We start from the raw sequence: 18050 nt of genomic DNA on the forward strand, positions 1-18050 counted from the left end.
GAAATTGAAGAGGATATGCAACTTTAGTACCCTTACCTCTTTTATCCAAGTAAATTTTGAGGACAAAATTTCTTTCTAGGAAGGGAGAATTGTAACGCTCTGAACCCCGAGTTAAGAGTTTTGTGCTAACCCGATAAGGCCTTAGGATAAATCCATTAGCATTGTAGGAAGTCATGGACCAAGTAAACTTTGGTTGGGCTTGGTTTGAGCCCAATAATTGTCAAAATTTGGTATTTCAAGTTGTGACCAAAGCTTGAGGGACTAAAAGAGCAATTGTACCAAAAATTCTTACAAAGCCTGAATTTCATTAACACATAGTGATATTATGTATGAACTTCTCTTTTCCCCAAACTTTTGTCTTATTCTTTATCCATTCAAACTTGCTTTGTTCTCTAATATTTCAAGAAAAGTTGAGAGCTTTATCCTATTGCAAACCTTACCCAACAACACCAAGGTAACAACCTTAATCTCATCATTCCAATCTTTATTTGAAGTCATTCTTTTCAAGTTTTGGTTTTGGTAGCCAAATATGGGTTTTGTACAGGTTTAAGAGAACCTTAGATATCTAGCATATTTTTAAAGGATTTCAATCCTAGGAAGTGTTTTTAATACCTTTGCAAGTTGCCAAACACATTAGTAATCCATATGTTTAATTCTTGTCTAGTAAGAAAGGTTGGAGAAAGCTCCAAGTGCAGGGAAAAGGAAAAGCTCACCCTTAGTTGAGTTTAAGGAGCTTTCAACATCTTAGGATATGAAGGTAACTCACTTATAACTCAATTTTATAACATGTAGATCACTAGGTGTGTTTTTTTAGTTTGCATGAGTCATGAAGCATGTCCATGGTATATTTCAGTATTTGGTGTTTCTTAGCTTGTTTATGGACGTATTATGACCCCTATTATCATACATAACACTCTAATAATTCTTGGAAACCTTAGTAGGACTTTTGGGTGAGTTAGAGGGTCATTTTTATGCCCATAATATGGTATTTCTGGGTTTGAGTATCGGTACTAGAAGAATAGTACTAATACTATTCATTAGCTAGCTAAAATAAAGGGTTTGGGAATGAATTATTTATACTCACCAATAGAATATCGATATTGTTGGTCCAGTTGCAATACTCGTAGGGTAGTATCAATATCAAGCACACTTAATATATTCTAGTAGGCAATTTCAGTATCAATACTCATGGGAGCATCGATACTAGGGGTAGAGTATTGATACTCCTAGTAGGGGTATCATTACTAAGGTATTTTTAAAACATCAAGGAAAAATTTGGTATCGATAGTCAGGATAATTTCGATACCAGAGTTCAGAAGTATTAGCACTCAATCTAGAGTATTGATACTAGCCCTTCCAATTCAGTTCTCAATAGTCAGTAGGTATCGATACCTAGAGGTTAGTATCGATACCCAGGGGTCAGTACCAATACTGAAGGGCTTGGTATCGATACTTACAAACTATTTTTGGTAAGAAACCCAAGGGTTTTAATGAATAGATTAAGGGACCAATAATACCATAAAGACATGAAATAAAACTACAAGTGATAACATTAATAAACTCATAACATCTAGAAACAACAACAATTAGAATGACATAAAACTAGCCTTGTTTGATGCTCGGGAAACAGTCAAGACACCCGAGTTACAATAGCAAATAAAGATCGTACGGTTTGGATAGTTGCCAACTAGGCGTAGATGCCCTAAGACTTGACGGAGTAAGTTAATCGGGTGTACGTTTCTGATGCAATTATATATCTCACCCGAGATACTTAAGGATGTTTTAGGAAGGCTAGAGATGTGTGAGCTCCGAGATGCAGAACCCTCAGTCACACCATGATGCGTACTTCAGCACTTCATGTCAGTATTCTTATGTCTTTATACCTATGTCACTAGCATGTGTATTTAGTGAATGCATGTGGTTAATACAATTATTAGTGTGGCACTGAACTCGTAGCTCAGTGTTCGGAATGTGTTTTCGTGTGTGGGTTCTTAGGAGACCGTTTGTGGAGCATTATCATTACCAGAGATTTCATACTCACCTTGATTTGTATTAGAGGGCATCTATTATTATAAACCCTTTTTCATATTCGATCGTAACTCTGTATTTGTAATAAACTTAGTATTGTTATTATTTTGGATTTGGGAGCTCTCTCATATTTGTAAACTCATATTTATTATGCTTTTGTTATATATCTATATCATTACACTTTGGTGGTCTCGTGTGACACTTTAACCCCTCGATCTTCGAGTCGATCTGGATTAGGGCGTTACAGTACCAACTTTTTGGCGTTGTGGGAGTACTAATCATTCCCTATGCATAACTGACTTCCGAACATGTTTTTTGATTCGTAGACCAAAACTTGATATTTTTTATAAAATAAAATGTTTTATTAAAATTACTTAATTTTATGTGTTCCAATCACACCTTAAAAATGATTGGTGGTGATTCATATCTTTTCATCAAAACCTTTTCAAAAAAACTCCACCGTTGTAACTAGTCAATTTTTCTTCGCACAAAGGGTCGGTTGCGACAAAGAAATATCAAAATTTGCTTCCTTTTAATTTTTTTTCTATTTTTTCATTTTTTAGACTGCAAACAAAGACAAAAAGATAGGAAGTTGCTTGTGCTCTTGGAGGTGTGCATGAAGTCTCCACTCTCGTATGTCGTAAATTATTATATGTCTTTCTTTAATCATAAAATTGATAAAATTATTTCAATTGTTCTATGTGAAATAAGGTTCGTGGAATGTGTTTTTGTTAACTGGTTGGGACCTAGTGCTATGTTAGCGTCAATGATTAATTGCGAAATTCCAAACCTCCACAATCGACATAATGCGTACAATCACATGGAGGTCAAGAGAAATAAAGGGAAAATCTAAAGGCCACAATACCCAACTACTGATTCGAATCAATTCTAACAGAATCTCCACTAAGGAACGTCTTACTGATAAATCTATCTTTGTTAACCAAAAGCGTCTTCTCCTTGCCTTTCCCAATTTTTTGCACTTATATATCATATAGAGAAATGTTTAGCACCTTTTTCATTCAACTGTAAACAAGATTCAAAATAATAGTAATAAACAAAAAGAAAGAAACCTTTGTCCACATTTTTCTTTAGAACCATGTTGCAATGGCAGTCGAAGGCTAGTACCAAGAAGTTTTTTTGTTGTTCCAACGGTTAATGAGAACATGCATTCACGAAGAAGTAGAAGAGTCAAATGTGCTAAGTCAACTGATTTAACCTGTCACATCAGAATTTCGTTATTGTATTAACTATCGTTAATGACGACTGACTGATTTTTTTTATAAATCTATAATATTAATTACCATTTTGTTATTTTTGAAACTTTAGCGAGAAAGCAAAAACATTCTCAAACATTAGTGATCATTTGTTTAGTTTACCATTCAAATTTTTAGGTGTATAGATAAATTTTAAAGTTGCAGTGATTATAGACTTCTTGCATAATTATTTTTAAGTGGATGTTCGATTTGTTTTATCTAAGATTATAAGATGTAATCTTAGATTTTTTAATAGATTTGATCTTAGATTATAAGATATAATCTTAGGTTTCAGTAAATAATTAAGATGTTCGGTTCATAAACATTATGAATAGACAGACCAACACGATGCAATATAGGGTGTAATTTTGTAACCACATGTTTCTTAAATAATCTATGATTATAACTATGATATGCTTCAAGTACAAAATCTAAAACTATCACCGTTCGCAACTCATAAAATTAAGATCATCCTTCTTCCTTATCACTCATGTTGACCTCGAGATTTTGTTATACTTGTCTCATAATGTAATTCATATAATATATTTATAGGTATTAGTTAACTAATTTTAAACTATTTTTTTATATAAAAAAAGTATGAAAGACATGTCCTCTAACTCGCACCACATATATAATATCATTCTAATTGTTATATTTTTTTTTAAAAAATAATAAGTCATCATGATTTTTTAATCGGTGAACTTTTTTTTTTTTTTGTAAAGTGACAGGCCTCATTAAAAAAATCTCTCTATAACCTAATAGGGGAAAATAGTACATGAAAATTTGTTAATCGCAATAGTTTCACGATTAAGAACATACAAGGACACAAGATGAACAAGTAAAGTGATAGTTGCAAAACACCTCATGCATAGGGATGACAAACGGGCGGGTCGGGTGCGAATATCCCTCCTTTATTCATATACTCACCTAATATTTTTAATTTCATCACCCGCCCACCACTCATGATAGATAAAATTTTTCAAATCCACACCCGTCCACGCGGGTACATTCTCAAATTCATCCCCACACCCACTACCCAACTGGAGACGTACCCGACTAGACCCGCCTGACAGCAACCTTAAGTTATACATAAGCAACAAACATAAAACAAACACGACCATTAAAAAAGATAATAATATTTGATTAAATTATAAGTTATATCTTATACAATATTAAGATTTATAAATTAGTCTCTAAAATTATACTTAAATTCATAACGGTCCAAAATTTAATGGGTGGGCAGATACGGGGCGGATAAGGTCTCAAACCCATCACCCGCCCACTACCCGCGACGGATACTACTTTTTAAATCCACACCCTCCCATTACCCACTAAAGTTATACCCATCTCCGCCCCAATTGAAGTGGGTACGATGCAAAAAATCCACAAAATTATACCCGTTTGTCATCCCTACTCATGCCCCTGCTAGGTGATCCCAATTTCAAAAATAATAAAGATTGCACGATAAGAACCAAACCCAATCTTCTGTAGAAAAACATACGGCAAAACGAGCATAGGAATTCATGTAACCTCTATGTGGATTCTTAAACTGTAGACAAAAACAACAACATGACCCAATGCATCAGCAAAACGGTCAATCCTAGAAAATTAAAGACAGTAAGGTTCCAAAGGAAGCAGCAACATATACATAAACTTAGCTTGCCCTAAAACTAGCCATTAACTCGAGGCCAAACTGTTCACATGGATTTCAGTATGCTAACTGCACAGGGGTTGTAAATAAAATCAAGCACGGATGCGACCGAATGAGGCCACTTGCTCTTCGCCCAAAAACCAATTTTTACTAGACTGGCTTTGAGGCGCGTTTGATTGGATCCATACAACTAAGAAAGATTGAGAGTCCCCTGGAATCATAAATTGAATATCCCATAATCTCAGCCATTTGAACCATGTGCTCCATGTTAGCTCACAGTAAAAGAATAAGTGCGGAATTGACTCATCATCCTTGAAGAAGTAAAATACACGTTTGGCATTTTCGCTTGGAGCCACTCCACCTTAAAGAGTTTAACTGAGATAGGGATTCTGCCATGGATGACTTTCTACATGAAGGATTCAACTTTAGGAGAAGCGAGGTTTGCCTAAACTAGCTTTCAAATAGAGTCTTCATCTAAGCCAAATGAAGAAACGAACTCGCAGTAGTGTTTCGGATAATACTGTCCATCCGAGGATCCTAACCAAACAGAATTATCCGATGAATTTTAGGTGTTTGAAGCTCTGTTTAAAACTAATATGAACCTCTCTCAGATAGAAACTTCCCATACAAACATTGGCTTGCGAATTTCAATATTCCATAGCCTTTTTCCATTTAACTTTTTCCTAAACTCATGAACTCAGCCAATTCTTTCGTAGACATAGCGAAAATACGAGGGAATGATTCTCTATGAGAGTTGATTTCTATCCAAAAGTCGTTATAGAAATCAATAGACTTACTGTCACCGAGGACATGTCTAATATTTTTGGTAAAGTGGTCCTCTAGATTAGTTAAAGATCGGGTAATATGTCTCCAAACCCAAGAACAGTTCCTGTCATACAGTGAGACCAACAACAAAGCATTATGGTTGAACCGTATTTTTTTCCGATAACCTTTCTCCATAAGCAATTAGACTTATTATTGAATCTCCACACCTATTTGTTTAGTAAAGATTGATTTCTTACCTTAAGATTGAAGAAGCCCAACCCCCTATGAGTTCTAGTTCTACACAACTGCTCTCATTTAGTCCAGTGGATGACTCTTCCATTAGTGGATCCCCATATGAATTTGGCAATTAGTTTATTTAAGGAGTTAGCCACCTCGTAGAGCATTTGGAACAAAGATAGGAAGAACACCAGCAAGGTTGACAAGACAGATTTAACTAAGGTGATACGACCACCCAGTTATAGCATTATTCCTTTTCAAGCGTCAAAACACCTATTAAATTTATCAATGATTGGTTTCCAAATGGCAGCAGAGTTCCGAGAGAAGCAAAAAGGAAGATCCATATATGTAGTAGGAAGAAGATTACTACTGTCTTTAATAGTGGCAACCCACTCTTGCACTCTAACGGGCTCAACGGTAACCCCATACAAGACAGTTTTCTTAATGTTAAGCCTCAATCCCGAGGCTAGTTCAAAAATCACGATGATCCTCTTAATATTTTGGACATGGACATCCTCTGCTTCAACGAAGATTATAAGGTCGTTGGAAAATTGAAGGTGACAGAGATATGAAGCCCATTTTTCCAACTAAAACACCATTGATAAGCCCCACAGACGAAGCATGATGGATTAGAGAGCTCAATGCTTCCCCAACTAGGTTGAAGAGAAGAGGGGATAAGGGGAAGCCCTACATTGAACCCCGTTTAATACTAAATTTTTTTGTTGGGGAGCCATTAACCAGTAGGGAAATGCAAGTAGTCGACACGCAGAGATTGATCCATTTTCTCCACCTCTCGCCAAATCTCATTTTGAGTAGAATAAGATCAAGAAAAGACCGATTAACTGTATCGTAAGTTTTCTTGAAATCAGCTTTGAAGATAATGGAAGTTCTCTTCTTTCGCGTTCACTCGTCAATAATTTCGTTGGCAATGAGAGCACAATCAGTTATATGTTTTCCAGGAATGAAGGTGAACTGATTTTCATCTATTACTTAATGCATACAGGCCGAGAGTCTATTTGATAAAACTCGGGCTAGAATCTTATACAAGCTGCCAATAAGAGAGATTGATCAATAATCTTCAATATCGAATGGGTCACATCTCTTCGGGATTAGGGTCACGAAAGTGTGATTAATGATCTGTCTTCTAGTTTACCCCTGTAGAAAGACTTCATAACATTAGCTTTAATTTGGACCCAGGACTTATCAAAGAAATTTAGATTGAAACCGTCCGGCCCAAGAGCGCCGTTACCGTATGAGTTTTTAATAACAGTCCACACCTCCTCCAAGGAAAACAGAGCTTCGAATGATCGAGTCAAACTAGGACTCAGGGAGCTTAAGGTGCCTTCAAAACTTAACACAAGAATGGTGGAGACTACATTATACGTTGCATGAAAATAATTCTCAAAGGTTGTTGCAATAAGCTTTGGGTCCGAAATAGTGGTATTGCCAATATGGAGAGAATCAACACGATTTCTTTTATTTCAAAGTGAATCGATAAGGTCAAAAAATATCGTATTTTTGTTACCCTCTCTAAATCATTTGACCCTGAATTTCTAAAGTCACTTTCTTATCTCCGCTTTGAATTTCTTCCACATAATTGATTTTAATCGAGTGATCTCGGTGGTGACCAATCGATTGTTACTAGAAGATGCTAAGGACGAGTCAAGAGATGAAATTTTTCCTTCAATCTCACTGATAGCACATTGGTTAGGGGCCACTTTAATGCTCCTTGGTAATTTGCTCATGCTTTTACCCTACGACTTTAAGCTTATATTCTTAACTAGATCAACATAGTCTTCTTCTTCCGCCCAATGGTTGAACCACTTAAAAGGATGAGGGTCAATAATTATTACAGTTTCTTCCAGGACAACGGGGTTATGATTTGATAGACTCTTGGCAAGGTACACTAAGAAAAATTGTGGAAGCACAAGAAAACTGCAGGAGAGATAAGAAATATGTCGAGCCTGCTTGTTGAAGAATAGGAACCCCCTCGGTACCAAGTAAACGGATCCCCAATAAATGGAAAATCAATAAGGCCATTGTCATGAATGAACTGCCTAAGATGAAGCGAAGATACCAACGAAAAATGGCCTTAGTACGTTCGAAATCAACTCTGACTATGTTGAAGTCACCTCAGATCAGGACTGGTAGCTGGAATAAAACAATAGTTGATGAAAGAAACTAGAAAAATTCCAATCTGTCCCTAACCACATTTGGGGCATATATGTGGATGAGAATACATTTCATTTTGAATTGGTTCAAGGTCCCAACCAGAAAGATCGTTCTATCAAAAAGCATAGAATTCTTTATCTTAAATAAGCTAGAGTCACATAGGGAGATTAGACCCTAGAAGCACCATTGGAGGGAGAGAGAAACATTGTCAAAGCTTGACCCACATAAGCGTTTTTGCAGCCATGGGTTTAGAGTTTTGATCTTGGATTCTTGTAAGAAAACTAGTCTAGCTTTACTCTTTAAAATCACCCTTCTGATCGCTCTCAATTTCTCGGGCTTGCTCATACCTCTTACATTTCAGGTAACGATTGAAAAATTCGTTAGTGATGAAAAGGGAACACGATGAAAAAGGAAGGCTTTCTTGGGCCACATGAGCCGGGACCACATGATTATAAGCATCAAAATGCACTCTTATAGATTATGACCGAGTTGGAGAGTGACGAGGGCTTCATTTGAAATTGCTTTCTTGGAACCCATAGAAGGGGACGACAATGGCCCTGGGATTTTCATAGTAGTTGAGGGGAAACGACGAAGGAGCAAGATTGATTTTCTTCCCTTTTGATTTCTTTTATTTTTTATTTTTCCATCATTCCCTTTCTCATTTTGGGAATTTGACTTCTAATTTGTTTTCTCTATATCGGAATTTGAACCGGAGCTTTCCCCCCAAGGATGGTTCAATTTTTTGACGAGTTTGTGGCAACATTGAGTTTGTATTTTGATCTAGTAGCCTGATTGGAGATTCTATCAGCAAAGTCAACAAGAACATCTAAGAGCCTTGACCTATTTGGGCTGGACAGGGCCTCATCTCTATTATCAATTGTTAGCCCTTCATTAAGCTCAAAAGACCCCCGAATGAGCCCATCTCCTGCAACAATCGGGACGTCATGTAGACCCATCCAACTTGAATTAGAATGGGTTATTAAATTTAGTGGCTCTTCGGTGAGAGGCACATCAATATTGAGAACAAGATGACGCGATAGAGGATCATTAAAAGTATCCACTTGTCTATAGGAATTCTCTTCGGTAGGGGGCATCTCATTAAAAGCTTCATCATTAGCTGGGACAGAGATTGAAGCATTAAGACTATTTTGACCCAAATCTTCGGTCGGCCAGACATCATCGATGAACTATCTAACTTCTTCATGTTTCAATTGCAAGAATGATGTTATGGCACTAATCGTTAGTGACAATTCTCAGTCGATTAGGAATGAGAGAAACATTTTGAACTTCCAGTAACATGCAGGCTTCATCAAAACGAAGCAATCTTGTAGTGTCATCATCGATTTTGAGGATCGATCCCCATCTACTCCCCAGCTCTAATATTTGATATTGATTATAAAGGAGATCTATTCAACTAGTGCAATCAGTACGAAGGAGTGAATATGTGTGAAGCATCTCGACCCAAATGATTGGCAAGTATCGAGTGTTGGAATCTAATTAGTTCGACTTGACTCAAGTCTGATAATTCTATATAATCTTGAATATTGCAAATCATCGCCCAACCCTTATTAGGTTAAATTATTAAGAATTCTCCAAGAATATAAATATCTGAAATGCCCCTAATTGCATGCATAATGGAATCACTCTGATTATATAAAACTTAAATTATTTTGACGTAACGATTCCTGAATACCTTCATGATGCACTCGAATCCTTCATAGTCCTGAAGTATCAATCTCTAGAAGTTTGATTAGCTCTGTTAGTAATCGATCCTTTTTAATAGGGATCTCTTCCCTGAAATCCGATCAATTTTGCGTAAGTTCATATTTTCTATTCCTAATAATTTTGAAGTGCATTCGAAAAATATCCGGATCTTCTAGTGTGTTCTCTATGGACAAAATTTTTTTTCTCTGATTTATATAAAGTATGATTTCTGATTACAGGATTCTGATATTTGATTTCTGATTTCTGACACAAGGTAAAACTGGCAACTGATTCTGATATTATTATCTACTATCTAATCTATTTAATTGGGGTATTGTCTGGGTAGGTGTCTGGAAACTCTGAGGTTCAACTAGCTGGTAATTCATTCTGTTCTGATCATTCATAATGGACTCCTATATCCTAGGGGTCTAGGGTAAGTGATTAGTGCTTAAATTATACATTATTTCATGATCAATTACTCCTTGATTAGTTATTTTAAGTGCTAACTTGGGTCTTTTCATTCATTTTCGATGTAGGACATTGAATTCCAGAAATTATGCTAAGAAAAACATAATCGTGCAATTTTTATTCATGGTCGGATTAGTGGGCACGACTTGGGACATTAAACACCCGACATGGCTTCTATTCAGCGGCTGACGTGGTAGGTGACGTGGATGTGGCAGGTGGCGTGGCACCCTGTCAACAGCTTCTAGAAGATCCAATCAGCAGTGGCGTGGAGAAGAAGACTCAGTCGAATTTTTGAATTAAAATTAGGATTTATTTTATTTTTATTTTAGGAATTATCTTTTTAGTTTTAAATGTTATCTTTTAGGTTTTTAGAACTATAAATACCCCATAGGGTAAGCCTCTAAGCATCGATTTTCTTCATTTCAGAATTCATCTTTCAACTCTTGTTTCTTCTTTCTTAGTTTAATAAAAGTTTTCTTCTTTTTATATTCTTTTCTAGTTTTTATATTCTTTTCTAGTTTTTACTTTCAAAATGATAAATTTGGTTTCTATCATGCTTAGTTAAGTTTTTCATAGTCAGATTCGTGAGGATCGAAAAGCGCTTTACACCCTCAAGAGTTACATTTCAGTTTTCAGAAATCAAGGATCAGTAATCAACCATCCTTTTACAATCAAAAAGATTTCAATTCAAAAAGTGAGTTGAATTTCTATTTCGATTAACAGTTGGGAGGAAGGATCTACCTGTGGCACATTCGACTTCCTATGAACACACTTAGTGGCGGTCCGCTAAGGGAAACTGAAATCGGGTTATATTCTCAATCGAGACGAGAAAATCCGAGTATGTTTTTTTTTCTAGATTTTTAAAGCATTGAATTAATAAGCAATTGACGCTATTAACTAACAAAGAGATTAGATCTGAAAATTGATTTTAGATTCTCGATTCATTTGAGTGAAAAATAAGTTACAGGGGTTGGGCCCTGTAAACTGTAACCGGTATGAGCCCGAAGGTAAAATCATATTCAAGAATCAATTAAAATCGAGGCAAAAGTGTTAGCCCAAGGTTGATTTTTACCAAATGAAATTTATTTTCTTAATTTACTATTTTATTTTGTTTCAATCATTTTTATTACTTCACTTCATCTCTCCAAAATCTCCCCTCTAATTTCTTTTACAAATCACACCCGAAGCAAGATCAAAAACGAGAAAATCATCAAACTCCTAGTCTATGTGGATCGACTCTTACTTTCACTATTCTACTTATTCTTAGTTATTTTATTGAGATTAAGGTTATTTATTTTGACATAATAACGACGCATGTCAATAAGTCCTTATGGATGAATGTTCTGGGGATTTACATTTGGTGTACGGTTGGAGAATAACTTTGTGTTTTAAATAAAACCCAATCTCTTATTTCTATTTTCTGATATATAATATATCTGGCTCCCGATCTCTGATATTACTGGTTATTGTTAAACAAATTTATAGTGGGGTATTGATTGGGTAGAATTCTGGAGTCTCTGAGGTTCAGCTAGCTGGTAATTCCTTTCTATTAAGATCATTCACAATGGACTCCTAGATCCTATAGGTCTAGGGTAAGTTCTTATGGATGTTTGTTCTGGGGAATTTCATATGAAGTGTTCAGGTGGAGGATATTACAGTGATTGTAGAATATGTTTTACTGAAATAAACTAGTAATGTTTTTAAACTATATGTATATTATTTATGTTTTATGAGAACACACTAAACATTCATTTTTATTCTCATGAATATGTTCCTCTGACTATGAGCCTCATGTTTGTTACCTGAAGAAATATCAGTGGAACCTCAACTCATCACGAAAACACATAGATGCATGAATCAATAAGGAAATTTTATGCTTGCCATTTATCTGCATGTCCTTCAGCATCATCTGGTAGTTCTGTATTTTTGAGCTTCCCAAAGCTCACTTTTTTACTCACCATTTCAGGTTTAAAAAAAATGATCCACTGCAGCTATCGACAACAGTAATGGGAGTTTCTTCGACGTTGCTTACAGAGTACGATACATGTATAATTAGGAGCCTTGTGGGTCACAATTTGCTTTCATATCAAAGTATGAAACTTGTTTTGATGTTGTATACTATTGAATTCAATTCTAACATTTGAATGATTTTAGAAATTGTATTTTTATTTATAAATTGTTTTACAGTTTGAAATGGTTTAACGAAAATTTTAGTTTAATATATTTTTATTGTGTGTCACTCCGGTGACCCTAATGTGACACCTCAGATTGGATTAGGTCACTTGTATCAGTCTGAGGGGTTACATCTATCTTTCTTCAACATTTCTTCATCATGAGCTCTAAGTTGAGCAAGAGTGGGATTTGGTCTCAATTCTGGTGGATCTTCATCAGTTTCTACAACTCTCCACAACCAAATAGACTTTCATCTTCACCGCCCAAACATGATAATGAGTTCCTGTGTAAACTGGAACATGAGTTGAGGGAGTATTCGAAGAAACCCTTTTTAAAGCACTCACAAAAACTCAAACTCTCAAAGTGTTTTTAATCACTCACTAACAACAATGGAACCTCACAACCCTTAAAAAAAACAGAACACGTAAAAAATTGCAGTAAAAGCTAATTGAAAATAAAGAAAAACAAAATAAAAAATTTTGCAAAATTATTACAAAAGAAAGAAATCCAAAGTTCTAAACAAATTGTAAACTCCAAAAAAAAAAACAAAGAGCAATCGAGCAAGCAAGACTCACCATTCACCGAGGTAAAGACCAAACCGGGAAGGGAACAAGCCTAGAAGAAGTTGAGTAGACCACGAACAAAGCTTTGTCTTTCATTTGACAAGGTAAGAAATCCCTAGATCTAAGTTCCGAAGAATTAGAAAAAAATCATAACGCAAAAAAGAAGAAAAAACAGTAAGACGATAAGATATAAATATAAGAAAAAAATAGAAATAGTAGATGTAGATCAAATAGAAAATGCAAACAGAGAAAAGAAAGGAATAAGAAAAGTGGAAGAAGGAAGATGGGGTTGAAGAGAAGACTGCCCCAAACCCAAATCATGTTAGATTTTTTTGAGTAAACCAAAAAAATTAATATAAAAAACTAAAATATGTCATATGTGTCAACAAAAGGGAGAATTAGAGCTTTTTAATTTTTTTAAATAATTTCTAGGATATATTTTTAAGGAATATGTTAATTTGTTATCCTCCCACCTTTAAAAATTTATAATTTAATCCTTATTTTAAAATGTAAACTTTAGTTTTTATTTAATTTAATCATAATTGGTGAAACTATTACTACCCCATTTCGAAAGTATGTGTTGTGTTTCTTGCTTATAGTGTTGATATATATTATTATATATGCCATTTTTCGTTTAGAAAGCATTCTAAAAGTCATTAAAAATGACTCATTAACATTATAACTATAATTATTATGTTTTAAAATAAATTGTGTGAAATTTAAAAAAATTCACAACCACGACACCTGCAGTGACCGCGATGGCATCCGTTATGTCTGTAACCGCGTGAACGCGACGCGACCGAAAACGCGATCACGAACGCTATTTAAATCCCTGCCAATGACTAAGCAGTTAGAGATCTTATGGCTAGCCATATCTTACTATCTGAACTGAATCTTTAGTGGTATCAGTTCTGGAATTAGATGGCATGGTAGATCCATCATATTGATTGCTTCTTTCAGTAGCAGACACTACGTTCCCTAAGTTTCTGCCTTGCTCATTGGTGCTAGATTGATCTTGAAGTTCCTCAGGTTCAATTCGTGATAATAATTCAGCTATGTATTTGTCGTAACCGATTTCCGGTGATACGATGAGTCCCGACTTATTTTGTGAAAACCCGATTTTGTAAAAGAAATGTTTCGGAGTCGCCATCGACCTTTTGAGTTAGGTAGGTCGAATACCCAAAAAATTTCTTTTAAAAGAGTTTTTTTTAAGAAAAATGTCATTTTAAAAGATTTACCGATCTACGTGTAACCAGAAATTTATTTTTAGTAATAAGAAGGGTTCGGGGGTCGGTTACGTGTGGGGAAGGATGAGCACCCCACAACGCTGAAAATTGGTACCTATCGATTATATATTGTCTCAAATTAGTAGAAATCTAAGAATTCGAATACATATTTAAATCACGATTCCATTATTCCGAATTCAACCATACAATATTATAGAACAAAAATTCTAAAGAAAAATAAAAAATATTCTCATATTTCCAATTGAATAGAAAATACTCCCTGAAATAATTTATGACGAATATGCCTCTTTCTAACTGAAATAAAAGGAATGTAATAATTTTTCCTAAGAATTTAATATTAAAATAATTTTTATATAATATTATAATATATAATAATACAAGCAAAATAAATCCTAAAAAATAAAAAACATACTTTAATGGTACAAATAGACAATATACATATGAATCTATTCATTACATGGTGACAAAATAATTATAAAGTAACATGGATATTATAAACATTAATAAAACGAATATTATAGCATGAAACAAGAAAACATCACAATAGAAACACCATAATCGTAATAAAAACATAAATATGGGACTAAAATGGAATAACATAAATATCAGTAACCAAATTCGAACAAAACTAATACATTCAATCAGAGGATTAAATTAAAATAATGTAAAAACATGCATTCAATTCGCAAATCATTGAAAATAAACGGAAATGGGGACCAAAACGCAAACTACGCTAAACTTGAAGGGACCTAATGCACGGTTAACCCTAAAAGTTACTGAAACACAAATCACCTTAAACATAAAGGACCAAAAGAGGATTTAACCTAAAACTAGTGACCAGAATGCTAAACACGCTAAAGTTATAGGGATCTTAACGTGATTTACCCAAACATCCTAATATATCAACACTCCCCCTTTTCTAAAATCACTTCGCACGACACTCACCCTAACTCACCTCCTTTTCTTCTTCTCTCAACCATGGCGGGAGCCCCCTTCCCCTAAGAATAGACGCTCCGGCCACCACATAATGGTGGCCGTTTCCCCGATTAACTAGCTTTGACGCAATGACGACCCCTCGACAGCAGACCCAACGGAAATCGAGCCTAATCCTCTCATCTCGAAAGGTCCAAACCATGAAGCAGGCCACCATACAAGGTGGCGCTGCAACCTAAACCTAACTAAACCGACTCAAGCCACCTCCCCGGCGACTTATCCCTCGTCCCCAACTCCGATGAAACCATTCATTTTCTCAGGTAAATTCAAAACTCTTCCCCATTTATTATTTTTTTTGTCATTCTGCTGGTTAGCTGGTTGATTAGAATCGCAATAAACATTTATTTATTTTTATATTTATTATTTCGAATATAAACATTATGCTCAAAAAAAAGTTACATTCGAAATGCTAGATCTGGGCTTTTAGACAAAAATTATCACAATAAAAAAAACTGTATGTAGTATGCTCTATATTCGAACCAAAAGAAAATATCATAACTACTGGATTTGAAGTGAACAGATCAGAGGAAAAAAATGCATTCGAATAACGATAAAAATAACTAAAAAACAGTAAGTAATTGCTACCCTTTGAAGTCTGTTCTTGCTTGAAAATATGGTTTACAGTGTATTCTTTTCCATGATTTTTTTACAGACTGCTTGCTTGGGTTAAATACCCAGTTACAACTGAATAATAAAAAAAACTCTCTACTTTCTTGTGTTCTGTCTTTGCAGGTGAGTGGGGCGTTGGTGGTCGTGTTGGAGCATATGGGCGTGGAGCTTGCTTGGAATTTGTGGAGGCATGGGCGACTGGATGGGCTTTTGAAATAAAATAATAATAATAATAAAAACGTGCAAGAGACGTAGCATTGTGGTGAAATGTTGGTGTGTAACAACAAAGTATGGGCAAAAATAAAGTGTTTCACGTGGGACATGAGAGAGGGTCTAGTGGAGCATTAGAATGGGTTTTAATTAAAATATGGTGCTCATAGTATTGTATCCCATTGTGGAAAAATTCATTAAAATCTGATCCTTCCTGAATCATAGAAAGAGAACGAAGAAAGAAAGAAAATGGGTAAATTGCACCATTCATCACCACATAATGTTGATTGAAAATTTCTCACAAGACTTACTGTTGGAATGGAATCCACTGGAACGTGATTTTCAAAAGCCAATCTAGAGCCCTCTTCAGGAAATGAAGTATTATGTTGATTGTCATCTCCATTTTCTTCAGCAAATAAAGCATTCTGTTGATTGTCATCTCCATTTTCTTCAGGAAATAAAGTATTATGTTGATTGTCATCTCCATTTTCTTCAGCAAATAAAGCATTCTGTTGATTGTCATCTCCATTTTCTTCAGCAAATAATGTATTCTGTTGATTGTCATCTTCATTTGAGTTGGTTGGATCATTAGCATAGACAACTGAACTCCGTGATGAATTATCATGATCACTGATCCCAACTTGATTCATAGCCGGAACACAGTCATTAGGTGCCTTTAGCTTCTGGTTTATCATGAATCATAAACCAAATTGGTTTTAGATACATCTTTTGTGAAATTGTTTTTATTAGAAAAACAATAAAGAAATCGCCTATCTTACTTTTTGAATATCAGTATTGACATTATAAATTTGAGAGTCGGAATATACCATGGAGTCTTCTTTCTCATAAGGAAAGGTTGGTTGATTGCTGTAGAACTCATCATTCTTAATAAGTGTATCCACAAATTCATCTAAAGTCTGTTCATTGTTGACTAATTCAGATTGAATTCCACTGTTTTCAGTGAATGAAACTGGCCCTGTTAATGGCTCTCTCGAGTTTAACTGGCCCTGAATCAAAGAGAAATAGGTCATAACCTTTTGATATTGTTCATCATCATTAACGTAAAGGAAGATAATATAAAGAAGTTTGGTATTTTGATTTAGCCATCTAACCTCTGGGATTGCACTGTTTGTACAGTGGCTTTCTAAGTTAGAAGGCAAACACAGATTTGATTGCCCTTCTTCACCTCTTGAAACATCTACCTTCCTCGCTTTTTTCTTCAATTTACAAAGAGTTAAACTTTTCTACAAAAAAAATAAAAGAAAAAGAAAATTTATCATACTAACAGATCCAGGGAAATAAAAAACAATACATGCCTTTTAATTTAAGAAAAAAAATCCCATGGAAACCAAGGAATATAGAACATACTTGGTTTGGAAGATTAAGAGTGAGCTCAAGCTCAAGCATAAGCCATGGGGTCTTATTTTCTTTTTTGTTTTTATCACCAACCCGACCTTTGTAGAAAACCATGGTCTGTTTGGTTCCAGAAATCTTTTTTCCGTCGAATGTTGTCACTATTTCACGGGGTTTTCCCGTTGGATTCCAGTAACCTTTCTTGGTTACTCTGTTTTTTCGTTTACTATTACGGTACTTGTATCTTGGTGTGCAAAAGAAATACCAGACTGCAAAAAAGAAAAAGAAACAACTTACAAAGTGGGCATCCCAAAAACTAGGACATGCAACAAGTAGCTTTACCAGGCAATTCTTGAGGTTCGAATTTGCAGATGTCTTCTAATTGGGTTATGAGTGGAACGCGTGAATCACAAACTTGGGCAAACGAATCACGGTCGAGTACCTGTTTTTCCCATAGATGTTCCATGGCTTCTTCATCTGTTGGGTGGAATCTAAATCCCTTAACATGCTTCATGTTCATCCAAAGTAGCTCAGCTGGAATGAAGCAACAAGATAAAAGAAAATTGAAAGCCAAAGTTTGATATTTTGTGAAGACACTCTGCCCCCACTGCTTGAACTGCACATA

The 18050-nt window shown here is 35.1% G+C and overlaps 1 protein-coding gene across 1 annotated transcript; it reads right to left on the reverse strand.

Moving 5' to 3' along the window:
• Window positions 1-15845: 15845 nt before the first annotated feature.
• LOC120120848 (NAC domain-containing protein 4-like) lies at window positions 15846-18050 on the reverse strand. The gene is made up of 6 exons (XM_039140377.1): window positions 17768-18050; window positions 17441-17694; window positions 17185-17316; window positions 16900-17079; window positions 16384-16755; window positions 15846-16286 (listed from the first exon to the last, which is right to left on the reverse strand). The coding sequence occupies exons 1-6, from the start codon at window positions 17943-17945 to the stop codon at window positions 16173-16175; spliced, it is 1230 nt and encodes a 409-aa protein (XP_038996308.1). The 5' UTR covers window positions 17946-18050; the 3' UTR covers window positions 15846-16172.

This window comes from Hibiscus syriacus, unplaced genomic scaffold, assembly GCF_006381635.1.
Source record: "Hibiscus syriacus cultivar Baekdansim isolate YM2019G1 unplaced genomic scaffold, ASM638163v2 tig00110348_pilon, whole genome shotgun sequence".
Taxonomy (NCBI): Eukaryota; Viridiplantae; Streptophyta; class Magnoliopsida; order Malvales; family Malvaceae; genus Hibiscus; species Hibiscus syriacus.